Consider the following 24,713-nt stretch of genomic DNA (forward strand, 5'->3'; position numbering starts at 1 on the left):
GCGCTGCTCATTCCAGGCACCATCCTGAGGACCACAGGCCTCCAGCCAGTTCCGTGGGGGCCTCTGCGGCCAGAGGGCAGGCCAGCACCCCCTGACCCCAGGAGGGAGGCCCCGGGCAGGGGAGGCAGAGCTGCGCCGTTGGGAGGTGGGGCTCCGTGGCAGTGGCCCCTTATCTACCACGCCTCTTGGCCTCTGACGTTCTACCCGCTCAAAGCAGGACTTTGCATTACCTTCTTTAAAATCTCTCCTTTATCTCTGCCCACTCTCCCATGGATTCCATCGGCCAGGGGTTCCTTGGTGACCTTCGCAGCTCTGGGGTCCAAGAGGAGGGAGCGGAGCCCCCTGGGGAGCCCTGCCCCTAGGGGGTGGAGGCAGAGGGCAGAGCCCTGCCAGCTCGGACCCCGCGGCCCGCCCCCTTCCCTGCAGGGGAGGCGCACGCCAGGTTTTCTGTGATTCCTGAAGTCCACGCGCCTTTCCCTCGTCCCCCGTTTCCCGCTCCAGCTCCTCGCGTTGGGCTGGGCCAGCTGCGGGACACCCATCCCGGCAGCTGCTGAGAGGCCCATGGCGGCTCTGCGGCTAGGGCGGTGCGGCGCTGAAGACATTGCCTCCTGCTTGTACCCAGGGAAACTGGTAACAGAAGCAGTTATGAAGCTTGGGGTCTCCGCTGCGTGAGGGGGGTCCTTCGGCAAGCTACGCACATGCCGTTCTTACTCGGGACTTTCACCACCACTGGATTTTACTGAGCATAGAGAAAGAAAGCAAGGCCCGGGGCGTGATGTGATCTCTCTCTCTCTCGTCCTGGGGCTTGGACTCAGGGCCTGAGCACTGTCCCTGGCTTCCTTTTTGCCCAAGGCTAGCACTCTGCCACTTGAGCCACAGCGCCACTTCTGGCTTTTTCTGTGTATGTGGTGCTGAAGACTCGAACCCAGGGCTTCGTGTGTGCTAGGCAAGCACTCCACCGCTAAGCCACCTTCCCAGCCCTCATAATGTGACTTCTCTGAGTTCATGCATTCTAGCCAGCACTGCGTCTCCCTCTCAGAGCCTTGTGTCTCCTAGCTTGCATCTCTTGGAGGTAGGTTTTGGGGTACAGGATATACCCACAAAGGGGTGCAGTACAGCTGGGGCCCCTTTTAAGAGGATTGCCTGGAGACCCCAGCAGAGGGACAAGGGGAGACCTTTCTGGAATGTTGTCTCAAAGAAGCCAGGCTCTATGTGCCTCCATCAGGCTGTGTACCCTCTGCAGCAGGAACACCTGGGCAGTCGGCTCCTCTGCTGTGAGCCGGGAGGTCTGAGCCGGCTTTCCTCCGCCACCCTGCCTGTTCCTGTGCCCCCATTGCCAGCTGGGGGTGTGGCGGTGTCTGGGTGCTGGGGGCGTGGCGGTGTCTGGGATCTGGGGGCATGGCGGTGTCTGGTGCTGGGGGCGTGGCAGTGTCTGGATCTGGGGGCGTGACAGTGTCAGATCTGGGGGCGTGGCAGTGTCAGATCTGGGGGCGTGGCAGTGTCTGGGATCTGGGGGCGTGGCAGTGTCTGGGTGCTGGGGGCCGTGGTGGTGTCTGGGTGCTGGGGGCGTGGCGGTGTCTGGGATCTGGGGGCGTGGCGGTGTCTGGGTGCTGGGCGTGGCGGTGTCTGGGTGCTGGGCGCGTGGCGGTGTCTGGGATCTGGGGGCGTGGCGGTGTCTGGGTGCTGGGCGTGGCGGTGTCTCGGTGCTGGGGGCGTGGCGGTGTCTGGGATCTGGGGGCGTGGCGGTGTCTGGGTGCTGGGGGCCGTGGCGGTGTCTGGGTGCTGGGGGCGTGGCGGTGTCTGGGATCTGGGGGCGTGGCAGTGTCTGGGATCTGGGGGCGTGGCGGTGTCTGGGATCTGGGGGCGTGGCGGTGTCTGGGGGCGTGGCGGTGTCTGGGATCTGGGGGCGTGGCGGTGTCTGGGATCTGGGGCGTGGCGGTGTCTGGTGCTGGGGGCGTGGCGGTGTCTGGTGCTGGGGGCGTGGCGGTGTCTGGTTCTGGGGGCGTGGCGGTGTCTGGGATCTGGGCGCCTGGCGGTGTCTGGGATCTGGGCGCCTGGCGGTGTCTCGGTGCTGGGGGCGTGGCGGTGTCTGGGATCTGGGGACATGGCGGTGTCTGGTTCTGGGCACGTGGCGGTGTCTGGGATCTGGGGGCGTGGCGGTGTCTGGGTGCTGGGGGCGTGGCGGTGTCTGGTGCTGGGGGACATGGCGGTGTCTGGTTCTGGGGGCGTGGCGGTGTCTGGTTCTGGGGGTGTGGCGGTGTCTGGGATCTGGGGGCGTGGCGGTGTCTGGGATCTGGGGGCGTGGCGGTGTCTGGGATCTGGGCGCGTGGCAATGTCTGGGATCTGGGGGCGTGGCGGTGTCTGGGATCTGGGGGCGTGGCAGTGTCTGGATCTGGGCGCGTGGCAATGTCTGGGATCTGGGGGCGTGGCGGTGTCTCGGTGCTGGGGGCGTGGCGGTGTCTGGGATCTGGGGACATGGCGGTGTCTGGTTCTGGGCACGTGGCGGTGTCTGGGATCTGGGGGCGTGGCGGTGTCTGGGTGCTGGGGGCGTGGCGGTGTCTGGTGCTGGGGGACATGGCGGTGTCTGGTTCTGGGGGCGTGGCGGTGTCTGGTTCTGGGGGTGTGGCGGTGTCTGGGATCTGGGGGCGTGGCGGTGTCTGGGATCTGGGGGCGTGGCGGTGTCTGGGATCTGGGCGCGTGGCAATGTCTGGGATCTGGGGGCGTGGCGGTGTCTGGGATCTGGGGGCGTGGCAGTGTCTGGATCTGGGCGCGTGGCAATGTCTGGGATCTGGGGGCGTGGCGGTGTCTCGGTGCTGGGGGCGTGGCGGTGTCTGGGATCTGGGGGCGTGGCGGTGTCTCGGTGCTGGGGGCGTGGCGGTGTCTGGGATCTGGGCGCGTGGCAATGTCTGGGATCTGGGGGCGTGGCGGTGTCTGGGATCTGGGGCGTGGCAGTGTCTGGATCTGGGCGCGTGGCAATGTCTGGGATCTGGGGGCGTGGCGGTGTCTCGGTGCTGGGGGCGTGGCGGTGTCTGGGATCTGGGCGCGTGGCAATGTCTGGGATCTGGGGGCGTGGCGGTGTCTCGGTGCTGGGGGCGTGGCGGTGTCTGGGATCTGGGGACATGGCGGTGTCTGGTTCTGGGCGCGTGGCGGTGTCTGGGATCTGGGGGCGTGGCGGTGTCTGGGTGCTGGGGGCGTGGCGGTGTCTGGTGCTGGGGGACATGGCGGTGTCTGGTTCTGGGGGCGTGGCGGTGTCTGGTTCTGGGGGCGTGGCGGTGTCTGGGATCTGGGGGCGTGGCGGTGTCTGGGATCTGGGGGCGTGGCGGTGTCTGGGATCTGGGGGCGTGGCGGTGTCTGGGATCTGGGGGCGTGGCGGTGTCTGGGTGCTGGGGGCGTGGCGGTGTCTGGGATCTGGGGACATGGCGGTGTCTGGTTCTGGGGGCGTGGCGGTGTCTGGGATCTGGGCGCATGGCGGTGTCTGGGATCTGGGCGCCTGGCGGTGTCTCGGTGCTGGGGGCGTGGCGGTGTCTGGGATCTGGGCGCGTGGCAATGTCTGGGATCTGGGGACATGGCGGTGTCTCGGTGCTGGGGGCGTGGCGGTGTCTGGGATCTGGGGGCGTGGCGTTGTCTGGTGCTGGGGGCGTGGCGGTGTCTGGGATCTGGGGGCGTGGCGGTGTCTCGGTGCTGGGGGTGTGGCGTTGTCTGGGATCTGGGGGCGTGACAGTGTCAGATCTGGGGGTGTGGCAGTGTCAGATCTGGGGGCGTGGCGGTGTCTGGGATCTGGGGGCGTGGCGGTGTCTGGGTGCTGGGGGCGTGGCGGTGTCTGGGTGCTGGGGGCGTGGCAGTGTCTGGGATCTGGGGGCATGGCGGTGTCTGGGATCTGGGGGCATGGCGGTGTCTGGTGCTGGGGGCGTGGCGGTGTCTGGATCTGGGGGCGTGACAGTGTCAGATCTGGGGGTGTGGCAGTGTCAGATCTGGGGGCGTGGCGGTGTCTGGGATCTGGGGGCGTGGCGGTGTCTGGGATCTGGGGGCGTGGCGGTGTCTGGGATCTGGGGGCGTGGCGGTGTCTGTGATCTGGGGGCGTGGCGGTGTCTGGGTGCTGGGCGTGGCGGTGTCTGGGTGCTGGGGGCATGGCGGTGTCTGGGATCTGGGGGCGTGGCGGTGTCTTGGATCTGGGGGCGTGGCAGTGTCTGGGATCTGGGGGCGTGGCGGTGTCTGGTGCTGGGGGCGTGGCGGTGTCTGGTGCTGGGGGCGTGGCGGTGTCTGGGATCTGGGGGCATGGCGGTGTCTGGTGCTGGGGGACATGGCGGTGTCTGGGATCTGGGGGCGTGGCGGTGTCTGGTTCTGGGGGCGTGGCGGTGTCTGGGATCTGGGGGCGTGGCGGTGTCTGGGTGCTGGGGGCGTGGCGGTGTCTGGGATCTGGGGGCGTGGCGGTGTCTGTGATCTGGGGGCGTGGTGGTGTCTGGGTGCTGGGCGTGGCGGTGTCTGGGTGCTGGGCGTGGCGGTGTCTGGGATCTGGGGGCGTGGCGGTGTCTGGGATCTGGGGGCGTGGCGGTGTCTGTGATCTGGGGGCGTGGCGGTGTCTGGGTGCTGGGCGTGGCGGTGTCTGGGTGCTGGGGGCATGGCGGTGTCTGGGATCTGGGGGTGTGGCGGTGTCTGGGATCTGGGGGCGTGGCGGTGTCTGGGATCTGGGGGCGTGGCGGTGTCTGGGATCTGGGGCGTGGCGGTGTCTGGGATCTGGGGGCGTGGCGGTGTCTGGGATCTGGGGGCGTGGCGGTGTCTGGTGCTGGGGGACATGGCGGTGTCTGGGATCTGGGCGCGTGGCGGTGTCTGGGTGCTGGGGGCATGGCGGTGTCTGGGATCTGGGGGCGTGGCGGTGTCTGGGATCTGGGGGCGTGGCGGTGTCTGGGATCTGGGCGCCTGGCGGTGTCTCGGTGCTGGGGGCGTGGCGGTGTCTGGTTCTGGGGGCGTGGCGGTGTCTGGGATCTGGGCGCCTGGCGGTGTCTGGGTGCTGGGGGCGTGGCGGTGTCTGGGATCTGGGGGCGTGGTGGTGTCTGGGATCTGGGCGCCTGGCGGTGTCTGGGTGCTGGGGGCGTGGCGGTGTCTGGGATCTGGGCGCCTGGCGGTGTCTCGGTGCTGGGGGCGTGGCGGTGTCTGGTTCTGGGGGCGTGGCGGTGTCTGGGATCTGGGCGCCTGGCGGTGTTTGGGTGCTGGGGGCATGGCGGTGTCTGGGATCTGGGGGACATGGTGGTGTCTGGGATCTGGGGGCGTGGCGGTGTCTGGGATCTGGGCGCCTGGCGGTGTCTCGGTGCTGGGGGCGTGGCGTTGTCTGGGGGCGTGGCGGTGTCTGGGATCTGGGCGCCTGGCGGTGTCTCGGTGCTGGGGGCGTGGCGTTGTCTGGGGGCGTGGCGGTGTCTGGGTGCTGGGGGCGTGGCGGTGTCTGGTGCTGGGGGCGTGGCGGTGTCTGGGATCTGGGGGCGTGGCGGTGTCTGGGATCTGGGGGCGTGGCGGTGTCTGGGATCTGGGCGCGTGGCGGTGTCTGGGATCTGGGCGCCTGGCGGTGTCTGGGATCTGGGGGCGTGGCGGTGTCTCGGTGCTGGGGGTGTGGCGTTGTCTGGGATCTGGGGGCTCGGCGGAGTCTGGTGCTGGGGGGCATGGCGGTGTCTGTGATTGGTGGCGTGGCAGTGTCTGGGTGCTGGGAGCATGGCGGTGTCTGGGTGCTGGGTGTAGCGGTGTCTGGATGACTGTGAGGTGATGTTCAGGTGACTCACAGTCATACCTATTCTTAGGGCCCGTCACACCAGCAGCCCAGATTTCATGATGTGATTTCAAGAGGTGTGAAAGTGCTTCTGCTAAATCAGGAACGATTTCCAAGTGTCTTTTCTGAGGTTTCTGCCTGTTTTGAGGAGTGAGCCCCTTGGGAGCCAAAGGCCCTGGCAGCAGCCTTGAAGTTACAGAGCCTGGTCCCTGCAGGGTCCCCCAGGGTGACTCCTGGGGGGCAGTGCTGCCCTGGAACTGCACACGAGCCTGGGGGGCTCAGAAGTGTGCACCTAGGCCCCCCATCCGGTCTGCACGTGACTCCTGTGCAGGCCTGACCCTCACAGCCCTGGCCACACAATGCAGCTGCGGCCTGGTACCGCGGCCTGGGCCCCCAGCTCACGACACAGAGCACAGTGCGTGGAGAAACTGAGGACAGAACGACCCAGACCCCTCGGACTCCTGGGTCCCCTCGCTCTTGATGCGTGCTGGCTCTGGCTGTCGCCTTCTGGGGTAGGAAGAAGGAGCGGTGGGAGAGCCTGGCTGCCGGCCAGGGCTTCCTGGGAGCGGCCAGCGCCTCTGCGTGTGCACCTGGGGACAGCGGGACAGGCCGGGACCACACCCCTGGTCTCCACCGGCCCCCAACGAGGGGTGGCACGGGGAGAGGAGGACAGACGGGCAGGCCACCAGTAGCCGGACCCGTCCGCTCAGGCCTTCCTCCCGCCTGTGACCACCGCCGTGGGGCCTCCCCGCCCTCCCCACCGCCCTCCCCATGTCATCTGTGAATCACCCATGCTAGAGGGGCTGGCCCGGTCGAGGAGCCGCAGTCCGGGCAGCCCGCGGCCCTGAGGCGCCCTCTGCCCGGGCATGACCGCACCACCTCCCCCCTCCAGGCTTGTCGCCCAGATCCACGATGAGCTGCTGTTTGAAGTCGAAGACGCCCAGGTCCCTGAGTTTGCAGGTAAGCCCGAGGAGCGCGGGCGCTGTGCCCGTGCGGCTGGGCGCTGGCCGGCCCCCTGGGGCCTCCTTCGGCGTTAAGGCCCCTCCCGAGCAGGCGGGGAAGCGAGTTTGGTTTGGGGACCCTGGGAAGACCCAGTAGACAGATGCCTCGTGCGCACCGCGGAGCTCAAGTGTCACGCGCGCGTGGGTGCCTTCCCCTCCACCCAGATGCCGGGGCCACGGGGAGGACAGGGACTCCCGCAGTGGGCCACAAGCCAGCGTGGCAGAGCCCACCCCTCCGGCGTGGCAGCCACGTTAGACCGGACCAGAGGCCGCGCTCCGGCTGGGTGGCCAGTGCCCTCGCCTGCCGGAGCCGGTGGCGACAGTTAGAAGCTTGAGCACGGCAGCCGCTCCCCCTGCTGCCCTGCCAGCCTGGGGGACCAGAGTGGGGGGGGGCGTAGGACCAGCGCAGAGCGGGCAAGGGGCCTTCAAGGAGGGTCCTGAGCCACAGATGTGGCTATGGAAACTGATCCAGGCCCCAGACCTCCTGGCCCAGGAGGCCCGCAGGCAGCCTGGACGACCAGGCTCAGGCTGGGCTCCACCCTGAGCCTCGGAGACCAGGAGCCTGGCCCGGCCCGGGCCTCGCAGGCTGCAGCGCCCTCTTCCCGTCCTAGCTCTTGTCAGGACCGCCATGGAGTCCTTGAGGCGGGTGCAGACGCTGGAGCTGCAGCTGCAGGTGAGCCGGTCGCTGCGCGGGTCACTCCCCAGCCCCCCCTCAGCGGCGCTCGGCCGAGCCCCTCGGGCGGGACAGGCGGCAAGGACGGAGCCCGCCGCCCGGTGCCCTGCCGGGGAGCCCCTTCCCCCAGGCAGCTTGGCTCTCATCTGCTGAGAGCCATGCAGGGCGCCGGTGGCTCACGCCCGTCAACCCAGCTGCTCAGGAGGCGGAGATCAGAGGACCGCGGTTCAAAGCCAGCCTGGGCAGGAACGCCCACAAGACTCTCATCTCCAGTGAACCCCCAGAAAACCGGACGTGGCGCTGTGGCTCAAGTGATAGAGCTCTAGCCTTGAGCTGAAGAGCTCAGGGGCAGGGCCCAGGCCCAGAGTTCAAGCCCCACCCTGGACACACACACACACACACACAAAGCCCTGAGTGTCCCCTGCTCCTGCCAGCCGGGCAGCCCCAGCCTCTGGGCCACCCCTTCCCTGAGGCCTCCCTGGTGCGCACACTGGGCCCCACTGCCCAGCTGCATCGGGACGGCCACCGTCGAGCCCTCCCACTGCCCCGGGGCCGGCTCTGCGAGGAGGCTGCCCCGCCCTGAGCAGGGAGAGGCCCGGTGTGGCCCTCGTGGGTGGGGGCCCCAGCGCCCCACAGTCTCGCAGGAGGACCGAGCCATGCCCCATCACTCGGGGGTGTCCAGCCTCGGTGGACTAGGAGCCGCGGGAGCCCCAAGGCCCTCCTGGGAGCAGCCCGACGGCTCGCGCCCGCCCCGGTGGGACCCGACCTTGCCCTGCGGCCCGACCTTGCCCTGCAGCCCGGGACAGGCTTTCTGGCCCCTGCCCGCAGTGGGCAGGGACGCAGGGTGGGTGACCTGGACTCGGAAGCCCACCCCCACCGCCTCAGGAGGAGGGCGGCACTGTACCCGGCCCCTCCCTCCTGTCCAGAGGGAGCCACGGGAGCTCCCCCCCCCCCCCCCGCCCAGGCCTCAAGGAGCCCCCTGGGGCCGGGCCCCGGGAGAGCTCTTCTGCCCTCTGGCTGCTCTCCAGCCACTGACCCCTAGGGCATCACCCCAAGACACTCCTACCCCGGGGCACCCGGCCGGCAGCCTCACAGACCCACCTGGCCAGTGGGGACTCCGCCTGAACCCAGGCTCCATGGCAGACCGCCTGCTGGGTGCACTGGGAGCGAGTGTGCCTGTGCGTGTACCGTGTGGTGGCTGGTCCATTGTACATGCGTGTGCGCGTGTGCATCTGTGTGGTGGCTGGCCCGTTGTGCGTGTGTGCGTGCATGTGCACCCGTGTGGTGGCTGGTCCATTGTACATGCATGTGTGCGTGTGTGTGCGTGTGCATCCGTGTGGTGGCCAGTCCTTTGTGCGTGCGTGTGCACCTGTGTGGTGGCCAGTCCGTTGTGCGTGCGTGTGCGTGCGTGTGCACCCGTGTGATGGCCAGTCCTTTGTGCGTGCGTGTGCACCTGAGTGGTGGCGAGTCCGTTGTGCGTGCGTGTGCGTGCGTGTGCACCCGTGTGGTGGCCGGTCCGTTGTGCGTGCGTGTGCGTGCGTGTGCACCTGTGTGGTGGCCGGTCCGTTGTGCGTGCGTGTGTGTGCGTGTGCACCCGTGTGATGGCCAGTCCTTTGTGCGTGCGTGTGCGTGCGCGTGCACCCGTGTGGTGGCTGGTCCGTTGTGCGTGCGTGTGCGTGTGCGTGTGTGTGGTGGCTGGCCCGTTGTGCGTGCGTGTGCGTGCGTGTGCACCCGTGTGGTGGCCGGTCCGTTGTGCGTGCGTGTGCGTGCGTGTGCACCCGTGTGGTGGCTGACCCGTTGTGCATGCGTGTGCATGTGTATATGCACCCGTGTGGTGGCCGGTCCATTGTGCGTGCGTGTGCACCCATGTGGTGGCTGGTCCGTTGTGCATGCGTGTGCACCCGTGTGGTGGCTGGTCCGTTGTGCGTGCGTGTGCACCCGTGTGGTGGCTGGTCCGTTGTGCGTGCGTGTGCACCTGTGTGGTGGCCGGCCCGTTGTGCGTGCGTGTGCGTGTGTATATGCACCCGTATGGTGGCCGGTCCGTTGTGCGTGCGTGTGCGTGCGTGTGCACCTGTGTGGTGGCCGGCCCGTTGTGCGTGCGTGTGTGTGCGTGTGCACCCGTGTGGTGGCTGGCCCGTTGTGCGTGCGTGTGCACCCGTGTGGTGGCTGGTCCATTGTGCGTGCGTGTGCACCCGTGTGGTGGCCGGCCCGTTGTGCGTGCGTGTGCGTGTGTATATGCACCCGTGTGGTGGCTGGTCCGTTGTGCGTGCGTGTGCACCGTGTGGTGGCCGGTCCGTTGTGCGTGCGTGTGCACCTGTGTGGTGGCTGGTCCGTTGTGCGTGCGTGTGCGTGCGTGTGCACCCGTGTGGTGGCCGGCCCGTTGTGCGTGCGTGTGCGTGCGTGTGCACCCGTGTGGTGGCCGGCCCGTTGTGCGTGCGTGTGCGTGCGTGTGCACCCGTGTGGTGGCCGGCCCGTTGTGCGTGCGTGTGCGTGCGTGTGCACCCGTATGGTGGCCGGTCCGTTGTGCGTGCGTGTGCACCCGTGTGGTGGCCGGTCCGTTGTGCGTGCGTGTGCACCTGTGTGGTGGCCGGCCCGTTGTGCGTGCGTGTGCGTGCGTGTGCACCCGTGTGGTGGCTGGCCCGTTGTGCGTGCGTGTGCGTGCGTGTGCACCCGTGTGGTGGCTGGTCCATTGTGCGTGCGTGTGCACCCGTGTGGTGGCCGGCCCGTTGTGCATGCATGTGCATGTGTGTATATGCACCCGTGTGGTGGCCGGTCCGTTGTGCGTGCGTGTGCACCGTGTGGTGGCCGGTCCGTTGTGCGTGTGTGTGCACCCGTGTGGCGCTGTCCCTCTGTGGAGGGCTCCCGTCGCCGTCTCGGTCCCCCGTCTTGGCGCCCTGTGCCCCGCGCACTCTCGTGTGGATCTGGGGCTGGGGCGCGGCTGGCCCAGGCCCCGCGCTCACCCCGCTGCCGTCCACAGGTTCCTCTGAGGGTGAACCTGAGTGCGGGCCGCTCCTGGGGAGACCTCACCCCGCTGCGCGAGGCGCTGGGCCCGGCCCCCACCCGCCCCTGACGACCTGCTCCGCGCACCTCGGGTGCACACGCGCCACCGTCCTCTGTCCCGAGCCCGGGAGCCGCGGGAGGGAAGAGCGGGTGGCACCGGCCACGGCCCCCCCCCCCCCGCGGCCGGGGCGCTGTGCGGCTCCCACCACTGTTTACCCCCCAGTAAATGCTCTGAGAAGCCAGCCGCGCGTGAGTGGCGTCGCTCGTGGGTGGAACGGCACACACGGGTGGAACGGCCTGGTCAGAGGCCGGGCCAGACCCGGGGCCCCAGAGCGGAGGGGGCGGCCAGGGGGCGCGGGCCGGGCCCTCCGCGGGCCTCTGGAGCCGCAGCTCCCGCGGCGCCCTTCTCAGGGGTGGCTGTGCTGTTCCGGGGGCCCCGAGACGCCCTCCGACTCCCGCACGCACCGCCTGCGCTGCTTCGGGCCCGGCCAGGAGGGAGGCCGTCGGGGGAGGGGCGGGGCCCAGGGAGCTCAGTGTCCATCTGCCCTCCAGGCTGGCACCCCACGGCGGCGTGACAGCACGGGGGGGGGGGCTGCCCGCCCCGAGCCCCTCCGCTCCGCGCCCCGCTCTGGCCCCCCCACTGCCTGGAGCCGTCCAGCCCCCTGCCCCCCGCCCGTGTACTCGCAGGGCTCCCCACCCGTGCCTCAGGCCCGAGGCGCACGCGGGCAGCGGCCTCGCCTAGGGTGGAAAGCCCAGGCTCGGGATCCAGCCCCCCGGGGGCCCACACAGGGCCGAGCAGCCAGGCCCGGAGGCCAGGGCCCGGCCTAGAGTAGGGGCTCGAGTCATCTCAGCCTGGGGTTTGCGCCCAGGGAAGGTGCTGGGCCTGGGAGCCCAAAGCAGAGCCCGCGCCCCCTCCCGCAGCCCAGCGCGGGGAGGACGGGCTGCCGCCCCGCCCCGCCCGGTCCAGAGCCCCAGAGCCCCGCCCCGGGGCCCAGCCCAGCCGGTGCACCCCCGGGGCACCCCCAGAAAGCACGGAGCCACGTTCCTTCAACTCTGGTTTTATTGAAAAACAGCAGCATTGGGGGCTGTGCAGGCGGGGGGCACACCCACGCGGGGGGGGGGCACACCCACGCGGCCCGCCCGGCTCTGCGGGAACTCCGCCCGTTGCTTGGCCTCGGGGCGGCTTTGGCACATCCTGGGGTCTCAGGCCACCCTCCCCCCCACCGTGGGCTCACAGTACAGCTTCAAGAACAAACCACAGCATGAGACGGCCCGCCCCGCCCCCCAGCCGCCCCGTCCAGCCCCGGCGGCCTGGGCGAGCCAGCCCGCAGGCCCAGCTCCATTCACCAGGAGTGGAGCGCGGCCCAACAGGAGGGGGGCGCAGCAAGGGACCAAGGCAGCACCCCACTTCCTTCTGCCCAGTGCCCCCCCCCGCAGGAAGCTGTTCCTACCTATGCCTCCCACAGCCACACACACGCACACACGCACACACACCGATGGGCCACACACACTGGCTGTGCCCCCCCACACGTGACCACATGAGCCCATACCAACCACCAGTGCATACACACATGTTCACGTGCACGCATGTGCACTCCTGCATACGTGTTCACGTGCACAGATGCTGACACATGCACGCAGCCACAACTCGGTACAAATGCTCACACACTCATGCCCATGCACGCATGCACGCGCGCACACACACGCAGAGGGACGCCCTTCTTTAAAATGGCTAATTATTGCTGTTTTAAAAAATACATCCAACAATGGTAAGTCGGGGCTCACCCTCGGCCCACTCGCGCACACTGCCCCGCCCCCCCCGAAGCAGGACGAGGCCGGCCTGTCCCCGGGCCCACCCCACACCCATGCCCAAACCCCACCCCAGAACCCCACCCCAGCCGCTGGCGGGGACACCTGCCCGAGGCCGGGGCTCGCCAGCCAGGCAGGGCGGCCACAGGGGCAGCAGCAGCCAGGCCTCAGCTCAGGGGCCCCCCCCCGCCACTGTGAGTGACCCCCGGGCCTCACGGGCCCCCCCCCCGGCGAGGAGCCCCTTGCCCCGGGAAGCCTCGCACACCGTCTAGACCAGAAGCACCCATTCCCAAGCCAGCTCTGGCGAGGCGTGGGCTCAATGCCACCTAGTGTGGGCAGGGACAAGCCAGGCCCAGACACCACGACCACCAGGGCTCGATGGCGCACACTCGGGCCCCCATCAGCCCTTCCTGCCAGAAGGCGCCCAGGGGCTCCTCAGCCTGGCCCCTCTGGACCTGGGTGCTGAGGAAGGACGCCAGGGCGGGGCCGGGGCTACCCGGACCGCAGGGCCTCAGGCCTGCCGTCCCCGGGGCCCGCTCTCAGCCCTTTGGCCGGGCTGGCCGTTCCCTCCATGGCTGCCCAGCCCCCAGGGCAGGGGGAAGGAAGACTGGGCATGGGAGCGGGAGTGGAGCAGCCTGGGGCAGTGGCTGCCGGGGCCCCGGGGCCTCCCCTGGCCTGGCTAGGCGTCAGAGCACACATGGGCCGATCCCAGTGCCATCCTCTTGGACTGGCTGCCTGCAGGACAGAGCACCTGGGCGGTGGGGAGCGGCCGTGTAGCTCCACGCCACGGCCTCGTCAAATGCTGAAAGTCGGGAACACTTCCACGTCTGCCTTCCACCCTTCCCACTCCCCAAAACTGGCTTCCAAACAACCGCCAGGGCTTCCAGAAGCCCTGGACCCCGCTCAGGGCAGGCCCGAGGCTGGCCTCACCGGGCTGAGTGTGCGTGCCAACCACCAAGGCGGGTGGAGGCCCAAGGGAGGGCAACGGCCACCAAGCTCGGGGCAGCAGCTGCCAAGCCCCGGAGGGCCCGCACAGAGGTAGAAAGAACAGAAGCTCTATGAGCACAAGACCCACGCCAGTGCTCCTGTGAGACAGAAGCGCTCAGGCCGGTGAGCGGCGGGAACTGACCCTCCCGCCGGCGTGCCCGCCGCCTTGGGCCCAGGGGCCCGCACACCGGGCTGCCAGGCCAAGAGAGCAGACGCCCCCGGAGCCCTGCGAGCCGCCAGGACGGGGCTTCGTGTCTAGGAGGCCCGGGCGGTCCCCAGCCCCTTCCCCACTAAGGCCGGTTCTAAAGGCACAGGGTCAGGGGACTGGGCCCTGCCTCCCGCCCCAGGCCTCAGACCAACCAGCAGCCCAACTGCCCCACGCCAAAACCAAACAGAAAGAGGAAAAAGGCACGACTGTTTGTTTTCCATTTTGCTAAAACACTTTACGTCTGTCTGTATAATCCAGATTAACAAAATCTGAGAGCTGCAAGAAAATAGGGTGCCAATTTCTGTACAGTCTACAAAACTCCCATCCCCGAGCGGGGACCAGGCCACCAGGGAGGAATGTACAGGGGGACCGGGGTCTGTACAGGGGTCTGCAAACACCTCGACCGCTAACAGGACGAAAGGCCCCTAAGGATGCCGGGCCTGTTACACCAATTCCCTCCTGAAGCTCCTTCGTATAAGACCATGGCCTCGATGTCGGGGACCCAGCTCCGTCCCGCCACAAACCCCCTCCCACACGAAGGGGCCCGGGAGGCTCTTCGCCCCTCCTGCCACCAAAGCCAGGCCCAGGGCCGGCCGGCCACTCGCCTTCCTTCCCCATTCCCAGCCACCTCGCACCCAGACCAGCCCTCGAGGAGAGGCCGGCCACACAGCCAGCCCCGTGCCAAGCAGGCTGCCGGGGGTGGGGGAGAGACGGCCACCGAGGGGTGGGCAGGACCCCGCCCCCGCCGCCCAGTCCCGTTCCTGGCTCCTCCCGAGGCTCTGAGATGCCAGGACCCGCTCAGGCCTGCGCGGGGGGGGGGGGGGGGGGGGTGGCCTGGGCCTCACAGGCCCAGCACGCACTCGGGAGGGGAAGGGGTGCTCAGTCGGGGTCTCCCTCCAGAGTTCCAGCGGAAACCCGCTGCCCACCCAGCCACCCTTCCCATGAACCGGGGCCTGAGCCGGGGCGTCTGCGAGCGCCACACACGCGTGTGTCTGGGGGTTCAAACTTCCATTGTGTCCCAAGAGTTAAAGTCATGCAGAGTGCTATTCTGTCTAAGTAACGTATTAGAAAACGGGTCGGTTTCAGGCCGGGAGAAGCTGTGGCTTGCAGCAGCCTGGGCTGGGAAGATTCACAGGGCTGACCCCGAAGCCCGGAGGGAGGCAGCTGGGAGGGGCCCCCTGAAGCACCCCGCCATCCTGCGCAACGTGTTGCTATGGGAACCACACCTGTCGCCAAGTCAGCCAAGCCCGGGGGCGGGGTCAGTGGGCAGGAGGAGACAAAAATGAGGTGATGTCAAAGCAAAGCAGGAGCGGACAGAACCGGGGGTAGCAGGGGGCAGGCCCGGGGGGGGGGGTGAGGCCAGGCAAGGGGCGCGCCAGCCGTGGTGCCGGGGTCCAGTCTGGGCAGGACGGCGGGGCGGGGGGGGGGGGGTCCGGGGGGGGCATGCGCGTGCTGTGGCCAGGCCACGTCCTCAGCATGCACAGGGCGGGGCGGGCGGGGCCCGCGGCCAGCTCCGCTCCCACGGGGCGCGCGGTGGCCGGCGGGCGCGGCAGGCCATTCTGCTCGGGACCCGCGGACCTGCGGCCTGCATGGGGGGGGGGGGGGGCCTCTGAGCCGGGAGTTCTGTGCGTGGTGAGCAGGGCTAGGCCTCTGCAGATGGAGGCAGGCCGGCGGCTTTGTGGACGGCGTAGGGGGTCCACGATGCCACGCGTGAAGGCATGGTGAGCCCCCCGGACGGGCCGGGGCGGGGGCCGGGCCCCGGGGGCCCCCACGCCCCGCCGGCGCGGCACGGAGGAGCGGCGGCCCTGTGACCCCCCCGAGCCGGCCGGCCGACCGCATGAGAGGGGAACCCAACGCAGACGCCAGGGGGAAGCGGGGCGGGCGGGCGGGCGGGCGGGCGGGGCGGCGGTCACTCCTCGCGTAGCTGCAGGCGGGTAGCGGTGGTAGCGGACCTGGAAGAAGAGCCGCTCGGCCAGCGAGAGGGTCATGCCCGGGAGCACGTAGCGGTCGCTCGCGCCCATGTGTCTGAAGCCCAGGGACTCGTACAGCTTGTGGGCGGCCACCTTGACGGCGGTGGTGCCCAACACCACGGCGGAGTAGTTGTGCACCACGGCGAACTCCAGCACCTTGCGGCCCAGCGCCTTGGCGATGCCCTTGCCCCGGAAGCGGGAGTCCACGGACATGCGCAGCAGCTCCACGGTGTTGTCCTCCTCGTGGGCCCGCGCGGCCACGATGCCCACCACGTTGCCGTCCAGCACAGCCACCCAGAAGCAGGAGCCTGCGGGGCACGGGGCCGTCAGGGCTGCCGAGGCCTCCCACCCCCCCCCCCCCCCGCCCCCGCCGGGACAGAGCAGTGACGAAGCTGGGCCCGGGCCCGGCCCACCTGCCGTCCGGACCTGCCCTGCGTCCCGGCCTGGACGCCCAGTTGGAGGCTCCAGCCCCTTCCCCGGGCCGCCCCGACTCTTTCCCAGGAGCCTTGCGTGGAGGCCCAGGGCCCGGGGCCCGCCTCCCGAGCCCCGTGGGAACCGGCACCCCACGGGGGTGAGCCTCCAGGGCGGCGGGCCCCCCGCAAGGCACAGTGGTCCCGTCTGTGCGGGCAGGAGGCCGGCTGGGCGGGGAGGATCTCCGGGCTGAGGGGATGGGCCTGTACGCCCTGCCCCCCCCCCCCCAGGTCCACACCGCTCAGCAGCAGCTCCTGGAGCACTCTCGCCCAGCGTGGAGCCCGGGGGGGGGGGGGCATGGCCTGCTGGCTCTGTGAAGGGGGCTCCTATCTCCTTCAGGTGACTGAGGACCCCAACACCCACGCTCCATCAGCAGAAAGGAGAAGCAGCAGCCGGCCCGCCCCGCTGTGGGCCCCCGGGGACCCCAGGCTTCCCAGGAGACAAAAGCCCCTGGGCTTCTCCCACCTGAGGGGAGCCTCTAGGCCAGTGCCCCGTCTACCAGCCGGCTCCCCACCGCCCCCCGCCCAGGCCCAATCAGGAGTCAGGACAGTGCCCGGCACTGGCTGGCCTTGACATACCTCAGAGTCTCCATTCTGTGTGGAGCTCTCCCACAGTTCACACAGCTTGTCAGCTGTGGGGGGGGGGGGGTCCTCCTACAGACCCAGCAGATGTCCCCGGAAGAACAGGCCGGGACTAATTTCCCTCACTGCAGCCTGGGCGGGCCACGCCACCCCCACCCCGCCCCCTATCCCGGCAGAGCCGGGAGACCCGAGGAAATCTGAGGCTGGGTCTGGAGCGGCAATGAAGCTCGGGGCTGGTGAGAGGCCGAGCTGGCGGGGCGGAGTTCAGGAAAAGGGCCAGCACCGGAGGCCAGCCGGGTCAGGGAGCAGGGCCCAGGATGGGTGGCTGGGCTGCCCGGCCCAGCACGGCCCCTGCCCGCAGGTGAGGTCAGCCTGCAGGCCACTCCGGGGCCCTCACTCCGCATCCTCGGGCTCCAGAGGCCCAGCCTGGGGCAGAGAGCAGCCCTGGTCCCTCCGGCCGGGTGCCAGCCGCGTCCTCTACCGGAGACCGCAGGGCTGGGCGCTGCCCGCCGACCAGGCAGGAAGGAGCGGCCCGTCGCCCGGGGCCCCTCCGCGGAGGACCCAGCCCTGGGCACCCAGGGTGGGAGTGACAAATAGGACCTCGTCCTTTGCCCAGGGACCGCCAGGGGAAGGTTCCCCCCGGTGAGGGCACCGCGACCGGGCGCGCAGCCCAGGGCCGGCCTCCCGCCGCGGGCACCCCATCCTCCCGGGCACCCCATCCTCCCGGGCCGGGCGTCCGCCCCCTCCCCGCCCGGGCCTGCCCCGGGGGCTCACCGGGCGGCCTCATGTAGTACTGCTCGATGTCGGCCATGTCGGTGCGCAGCGCGCACTCCAGGTAGGCCAGGATCACCTTGCGGCTGTAGTAGTAGCGCAGGGCCAGCAGCGCGGCGGGCACCAGGCCCGTCAGCAGCAGCGAGCGGGTGGCGGCGAAGCAGAGCACTGCGGGCGAGCGGCGCGGGTGAGCCCGGGGCGGGGTGGGGGGGGGGCCGGGGGGGAGCGTCCCACCCTGCCCGGGACGGGGGGGGTCCCCGCCGCCGCCCCCCGGTGACCTTGGCGCCCCGCGGCACTGACCGGCCAGCAGGGCGCAGAGCAGCTGCGCGCGCGGGCGCTGCCGCAGGCCGCGGAAGGCCGTGTTGGGGATGCGCTCCAGGATGCCGTCGTAGAAGATGCGGCGCGCCGCGTCCTGCTCGGCGGCGCGGAACTCGCGGATGCACACGCCGCGCCCCGCCGCCGCCGCCGCCGCCGCCGCCGCCGCCGGCCCCGCGCTGCCCGCGGCCCCCGCGCCGCCCCGGGGCGGGGGGCCGGGCGCGGGCGGCGGCGCGGCGGGCAGCGGGGGCCACAGGGCGCCGGCGGCGGCGAGCAGCGCGTCCTTCTTGGCCCCCGGCAGCGCCTCATGGTCCTCGGCGGCCACGATCTTCGTCTCGCAGACCATGTCGGGAGGCCCACAATGCATGCGCCCGGCCGGGCGGGCGGCGCAGCGCGGGCGGGCGGGCGGGCGGGCGGGCGGGGGCGCGGGCCGGGGCGGCGGGCTCGGCCGGGCCCAGGCAGGGGCGCGGCGCCCTCGGACCCGCGGCGGGCGGGCGGGCGGGCGGGGGGGCGCGGCGGCGGCGGCGGCGGCTCAGGGGCGCGGGGCGGAGGCGGCGGGCGGCCGGGGCGCGCGCAGGGAGCTGCGCCGCATTTTGGAGAAGTATTTATAATGCGGCGGCGCCGGTGCGGTCGCGGCGCCCGGGGTCCCGCAGGGTCCTAGCGTCCACTGCATTGGCTGCCGAGGGTCACCATGTGATCTCGGGGGCGGGAGCGACGCCGCCTCCGCGCCCGCCCGCCCGCCCGCACCGCGCCGCGCCGCACCGCGCCCGGGGGCGCTCCGCGAGGGCACGCGAGGCCGCGCGGGCCGGGACCCCGCCTCGGAGGCGCCCGCGGGGGGCTCCGGCCCCGGCGCCTCGCCCCCTCCCGGCCCTTTGTCTGCCGGGCGCCCCCGCCGAGGCCCCGCCGGAGCCCCCGGGACGCCGCGGCCCGGCCCGGGCGGGAGGGAGGGAGGGAGGGGGACGCGGGCGGGGCGCGGGGCGCCGCCTACGTCACCGCCCCCCGCGCGCCGGCGCCCAGGCCCCTCCGCTGGGTCCCCGGCGCGGGGGGCGCGGGGGGCGCGCGGGGGGCGCGGGGGGGCGCGGGGGGGCGCGGGGGGCGCGGGGGGCGCGGGGGGCGCGGGATCCCCCCCCGGCCCGGCGCCCCGCCCCCGCGGCCCGCGCATGCGCCCCGCGGCCTCGGTGCAGGTGCGGCGCGGCCCTCGCCTCGCGGGCTGCCGGCGCCGGGGCGGACGCGGGGCGCCGGGCCGGGGAGCGCGCGCTCGGGGGCCGGGGCGGCGGAGGGCGGCCGCCCAGTCGCCCGGGTGAAGGCGAGGCCCGAGGGGCCGCGGAGGGGGCGGCGCGGACCACGGGGGACCCCCGGCCCCCGCCGACTCTCAGCCCGACCTCGGGGCGCCCGGACCCCTGCAGCCGCGTCGGCGGGGCCCGCCGGGCAGAACCCCGGGAGCGCGGGGCGCGCGCGGGCGGAGCGGGGCCCCCGCGCACCCCGCCCCGGCCCCTCCGCGGCCTGGAGCCGGGGAGCCCCGCGCCGCCCCTCGCGCCCCCAATCCCGCCCGCTGCTGGGGCAGCCGCCTCCGGAGACCCCTTCCCGGTTCCCCCGGGCCTTGGGGCGCGGCTTCCGGACCTGGGGCCCCCGCAGCCCTGTGGTGTGCAGAGCGGGCGGCCTGCAGTGGCCGGCGTGTGCACAGTGGTGTGCAGCTGTGTGTGCGGTGTACACAGTGGTGTGCAGCCGTGTGTGCGGTGTACACAGTGGTGTGCAGCCGTGTGTGGTGTGCACAGTGGTGTGCAGCCGTGTGTGGTGTACACAGTGGTGTGCAGCCGTGTGTGCGGTGTACACAGTGGTGTGCAGCCGTGTGTGCGGTGTACACAGTGGTGTGCAGCCGTGTGTGTGGTGTACACAGTGGTGTGCAGCCGTGTGTGTGGTGTACACAGTGGTGTGCAGCCGTGTGTGCGGTACACAGTGGTGTGCAGCGTGTGCGGTGTACACAGTGGTGTGCAGCCGTGTGTGCGGTGTACACAGTGGTGTGCAGCCGTGTGCGGTGTACACAGTGGTGTGCAGCCGTGTGTGCGGTGTACACAGTGGTGTGCAGCCGTGTGTGCGGTGTACACAGTGGTGTGCAGCCGTGTGTGGTGCACAGTGGTGTGCAGCCGTGTGTGTGGTGTACACAGTGGTGTGCAGCCGTGTGGTGTACACAGTGGTGTGCAGCATGTGTGCGGTGTACACAGTGGTGTGTAGCCGTGTGTGTGGTGTACACAGTGGTGTGCAGCCGTGTGGTGTACACAGTGGTGTGCAGCCGTGTGTGTGGTGTACACAGTGGTGTTCAGCCGTGTGTGGTGTACATAGTGGTGTGCAGCCGTGTGTGGTATACACAGTGGTGTGCAGCCGTGTGTGCGGTGTACACAGTGGTGTGCAGCCGTGTGTGCGGTACACAGTGGTGTGCAGCCGTGTGTGTGGTACACAGCGGTGTGCCCTGGAACCGTCTCAGCGCCCCCTGCCCAGCTTTCAGAGGCGGAAGTGGCAGAGGAGGTTCCGGCCTGGCCCCGCCCTGCGGTGTCCCGAGAGGTAGGGTGCGGTTCCGGCCTTGCTGGTCCCGGTGTCGCCTCCAATCCCGGCCTGGCGCCTGGCGTCCTTGCGGTGGACATCTCCGTCCGTCTCAGGGCCGCGGTGGGCCTCGCAGGGCACCCGCAGAGCCCCTGGGGAGCCCACAGGCCGGGCCTTTGCGGGGGGGGGGGGGGAGGGGGGAGAGGGACGGGGCGCGGGCGTCCTGAGCGAGGGCCCGCCCGGCTGGGCCAGCCGCACCGGTGCCCGGCGTGGGGGGTGGGGTGGGAGCCGCCTGGGCCGCGGGGCGCGTCTAGGCCCGTCCTGTGCACCCCCGATCCGCTTGTCCTGTGCACCCCCGATCCGCTCGTCCTGTGCACCCCCCGATCCGCTCGGGCTTCCAACCTGACTTGCACGGAAGTTCCCACTGCACTTCCCAAGACACTCCACACACACGGCCTGGCTGGCGGCTCACGCCCGTCATCCCGGGCACACAGGAGGCTGACACCTGAGGACGGCGGTTCAAAGCCAGCTAGGGAAGGTCTGTGAGACTCTTGTGTCCAGCGAGCTCCCGGAAGACCCCAGGTGGGGCTGTGGCTCCGTGGCGGAGCGCCCAGCCCTTGGGGAGAGCTCAGGGACGCTGCCAGGCCCGGTTCCAGCCCCAGGACCGACGGGGCGGCTTGCTGGGCGCTGACCATCGCCTCCCGCGGGGTCGGGCTCAGGGCTGCATGCCCAGCCGGGGGGGGGGGGGGTCTCCCCAGTCCTCCCTTGGTGAAGAACCGTCCCTCACCGCTGCCTGACCGCAGCCCATCGCCATGGAGGAGCCCAGGGACACTCAGCGTGGGGCGTCGGGGCTCCCCACTGAAGGCAGCCCAGGGCAGCAGGAGGCAGGCGGGGAGCAGCGCCCCGGGGCACCCCGTGCCTGCGATCCACCAGGGTGGCTGAACCTACCGCGTCCCCTCGGGGCCGCCGCCCAGGGCCCCTCCCTCCGCAGCGGCTGGGGAAGCAAGGCCCCACGACCCCGGGGAGAGGCGCGGGCCGGGGGAAGCAAGGCCCACGACCAGGGGAGAAGCAAGGCCCACGACCCCGGGGGAAGCAAGGCCCACGACCCCGGGAGAGGTGCGGGCCGGGGGAAGCAAGGCCCACGATCCCGGGGGAAGCAAGGCCCACGACCCGGGGGGGGGGGGGGAAGCAAGGCCCACGACCAGGGGGGAAGCAAGGCCCACGACCCCGGGGGGGGGGGGGGGAAGCAAGGCCCACGACCAGGGGAGAAGCAAGGCCCACGACCCCGGGGGGAAGCAAGGCCCACGACCCCGGGGGAAGCAAGGCCCCACGACCCCGGGGGGAAGCAAGGCCCACGACCCCGGGGAGAGGCGCGGGCCGGGGGAAGCAAGGCCCACGACCCCGGGGGAGAAGCAAGGCCCACGACCCGGGGGGGGGGGGGGGAAGCAAGGCCCACGACCAGGGGAGAAGCAAGGCCCACGACCCCGGGGGGAAGCAAGGCCCACGACCCGGGGGGAAGCACGGCCCACGACCCGGGGGGAAGCAAGGCCCACGACCCGGGGGGAAGCACGGCCCACGACCCCGGGGAGAGGCGCGGGCCGGGGGAAGCAAGGCCCACGACCCGGGGGGGGGGGGGGGAAGGCAAGGCCCACGACCCGGGGGGGAAGCAAGGCCCACGACCCCGGGGGAGAAGCAAGGCCCACGACCCGGGGGGGGGGGGGGGAAGCAAGGCCCACGACCAGGGGAGAAGCAAGGCCCACGACCCCGGGGGAAGCAAGGCCCACGACCCCGGGGAGAGGTGCGGGCCGGGGGAAGCAAGGCCCACGATCCCGGGGGAAGCAAGGCCCACGACCCGGGGGGGGGGGGGAAGCAAGGCCCACGACCAGGGGGGAAGCAAGGCCCACGACCCCGGGGGAAGCAAGGCCCACGACCCGGGGGGAAGCAAGGCCCACGACCCCGGGGAGAGGCGCGGGCGGACCGGGGGAAGCAAGGCCCACGACCCCGGGGGAGAAGCAAGGGCCCACGACCCGGGGCGGGGGGGGGGGGGAGCAAGGCCCACGACCCGGGGGGAAGCAAGGCCCACGACCCTGGGGAGAGGCGCGGGCCGGGGGAAGCAAGGCCCACGACCCTGGGGAGAGGCGCGGGGCGGCGGCCGCAGTCAGGACAGGACGCGCGTGAGCCGGCAGGGGTTTATTGTCAGGGAACAGGAGGCCAAAGGTCTTCAGCGCCCCGTGGGCCAGCAGGCACACAGCGCCCGGCGCTCCGCCTGCAGCAGGAGCGTCTCTGTCTGCAACGCAAAGCAAGAGGCGGCCATGGAGGGGGGGGCCCAGCCGCTGCTGTCCACCCCGGGCGGCCATGGGGGGGGGCCCAGCCGCTGCTGTCCACCCCGGGCGGCCATGGAGGGGGGGCCCAGCCGCTGCTGTCCACCCCGGGCGGCCATGGAGGGGGGGCCCAGCCGCTGCTGTCCACCCCCGGGCGGCCATGGAGGGGGGGGGCCCAGCCGCTGCTGTCCACCCCGGGCGGCCATGGAGGGGGGGGGCCCAGCCGCTGCTGTCCACCCCGGGCGGCCATGGAGGGGGGGCCCAGCCGCTGCTGTCCACCCCCGGGCGGCCATGGAGGGGGGGCCCAGCCGCTGCTGTCCACCCCGGGCGGCCATGGAGGGGGGGGGCCCAGCCGCTGCTGTCCACCCCGGGCGGCCATGGAGGGGGGGCCCAGCCGCTGCTGTCCACCCCCGGCCCCCCCCCCGCCCAGGACGGCTAGACCACCTTTGCCCCCCTCCTCAGCTCCCTCCCCCCGCAGCCCCGCCCGCCCCGTTCCCACGGGAGGCCTCCTCTCCCACCCGTGCCTTCCTCTCCCGCTCGGCCGCCCGGCTCCGCTTCCCCCCTTCCCGCGGTTAGTTGGCCATAGAGTCTGCGGGGCTCCCCAGCCGGCCCGCTCCGAACCCCGACCCTCAGCCCTCAGCCTCCCGCGCAGCCGGGGCGCCGGCGTCGGGGGGGGGGGGGGCTGCTCTGCCCAGGCCCCGCCCTCTCCTCGGCCTCAGTGTCCCCCGGGTCCTCGGGACGGAGCCCGGCGGGGAGGGGCGGGGAGGGGCGGGGAGGGGCGGGCGCTCACACCCGCGCGTCCAGGCTGTGCGCCGTCTTCCGCAGGTCCTGGAGCGCGCGCTGCATGAACTCGAACGCGTGGCAGTCCACGCACGGGCGGCCTGCGGGGGCCGGGGGGGGGGGCGGGCGAGCGCTGAGCCCTGGGCCCGGCCTCGGGGGCGAGGCGAGCCCGGCGCCCCCGCGCCCCCGCCCCCGGCACGCGCGCCCCCGGCACGCGCGCCCCCGCACGCGCGCCCCCGCCCCCGCCCCGCCCCCCGCACGCGCGCCCCCGCCCCCGCCCCCCACCCCGCCCCCCGCCCCGGCACCTACTCTGCGCGGGGGACGGCGCTCCCGGCGGCGCGGCGGCGGGCTCCGCGCGGGCGCCCAGCAGCGCCAGGCTCAGCAGCAAGCAGCAGCAGCGGCGGCGGCGGCCACAGCCGGGACCCGCGCGCGGGCGGGGGCGCCATGGCCGAGGAGGAGCCCGGGCCGCCCTGCGGCGAGCGACGGGGGTCAGCCGCGGGCCCGGGCCCCCCGAGCCCGCCCCGGCCCCGCCCCGAGCCCCGCACCCCCCGCCCTCCGGGCCCGCCTAGGTCCTCCGGGGCCCGCCCGCCCGGCCCCGAGCCCGCACCTCGGCCTCCCGGCCCCGCCCATCCCGCCCCGCCGACCCGAGCCCGCCGGGCTCCTCCCGGGCCGGCCGACCCCCTACCGAGCCCCGAGCCCGCACCCCCCGCCTCCCGGGCCCGCCGACCCCCGCCCGGCCCCCGCGTCCCGCAAACCGCGGTCCCGCCCATCCCTGCCCGCGACCCCCGGAGCCGCTACCCGCCCGCCACACCTCCCGGCCCGCGGCCCCCGTCTCGCCAGCACCCGGGCTCCGAGGACCCCACCGGGCCGCCATCCCCCGCCCCGCCCCGCCCCGCCCTCACCGCGGTCCGCACACCGAGACCCGCTGCGCCCGCGACTCGAGACGACGCGCGACGGCCGCGCACGCGCATGCGCGGGGCCCGCCCCGCCCCGCCGGCCGTCGTCGTCATGGAAACCGGGCCAAGAGCGCGCGGGGCTCCCGTACCCCGCCGGGGGCTGCGGCGCCTACAAAGGGCCGAGCCGCGGAACCCGCGCCGCCCGGCTCCGCCCCGCCCCGCGCCGACCGGCTCCGCTCCCCCCTGCCCCCGCCCCGCCCGGCTCCGCCCCGCCCCGCCCGCTCCGCCCCGCCCCCGCCCCGCCCGGCTCCGCCCCGCTCGGCTCCGCCCCGCTCGGCTCCGCCCCGCCCCGCGCCGTCCGGCTCCGCCCCGCCCCGCCCCGCCCGGCTCCGCCCCGCCCGGCTCCGCCCCGCCCCGCGCCTTCCCGCTCCGCTCCGCCCCGCGCCGTCCGGCTCCGCTCCCCCTGCCCCGCCCCGCCCAGCTCCGCCCCGCCCTGCCCGGCTCCACCCCGCCCCCGCGCCATCCGGTTCCGCCCTGCCCCGCCCCGCCCCTCCGGCTCCGCCCCCGCCCCGCCGGCTCCGCCCCGCCCGGCTCCGCCCCGCCCGGCTCCGCCCCGCCCGGCTCCGCCCCGCCCGCC

The 24,713-nt window shown here is 72.4% G+C and overlaps 3 protein-coding genes across 3 annotated transcripts in view; 1 reads left to right on the forward strand and 2 right to left on the reverse strand.

Moving 5' to 3' along the window:
- The window catches only part of Poln (DNA polymerase nu), a 100,418-nt gene extending 89,908 nt beyond the window's left edge, over nucleotides 1-10,510 (forward strand). The window contains exons 22-24 of the mRNA XM_048364509.1: nucleotides 6,648-6,715; nucleotides 7,368-7,429; nucleotides 10,407-10,510. Of these exons, the coding sequence (XP_048220466.1) occupies nucleotides 6,648-6,715; nucleotides 7,368-7,429; nucleotides 10,407-10,499 (223 nt within the window). The 3' untranslated portion in view covers nucleotides 10,500-10,510. The remainder of the gene's footprint in view (nucleotides 1-6,647; nucleotides 6,716-7,367; nucleotides 7,430-10,406) is intronic.
- A 4,832-nt stretch (nucleotides 10,511-15,342) lies between these two features.
- On the reverse strand, nucleotides 15,343-17,908 carry Nat8l (N-acetyltransferase 8 like). The gene is given in 4 exon segments (XM_048364506.1): nucleotides 15,343-15,366; nucleotides 15,368-15,711; nucleotides 17,230-17,394; nucleotides 17,527-17,908. Coding segments are annotated over 4 exon segments (915 nt in total).
- A 4,334-nt stretch (nucleotides 17,909-22,242) lies between these two features.
- On the reverse strand, nucleotides 22,243-23,650 carry C16H4orf48 (chromosome 16 C4orf48 homolog). The gene is given in 4 exon segments (XM_048364508.1): nucleotides 22,243-22,366; nucleotides 23,193-23,281; nucleotides 23,490-23,569; nucleotides 23,571-23,650. Coding segments are annotated over 4 exon segments (291 nt in total). The 5' UTR covers nucleotides 23,627-23,650; the 3' UTR covers nucleotides 22,243-22,300.
- Nucleotides 23,651-24,713: the final 1,063 nt, after the last annotated feature.

This window comes from Perognathus longimembris, chromosome 16 (genome assembly GCF_023159225.1).
Source record: "Perognathus longimembris pacificus isolate PPM17 chromosome 16, ASM2315922v1, whole genome shotgun sequence".
NCBI classification, from domain to species: Eukaryota; Metazoa; Chordata; class Mammalia; order Rodentia; family Heteromyidae; genus Perognathus; species Perognathus longimembris.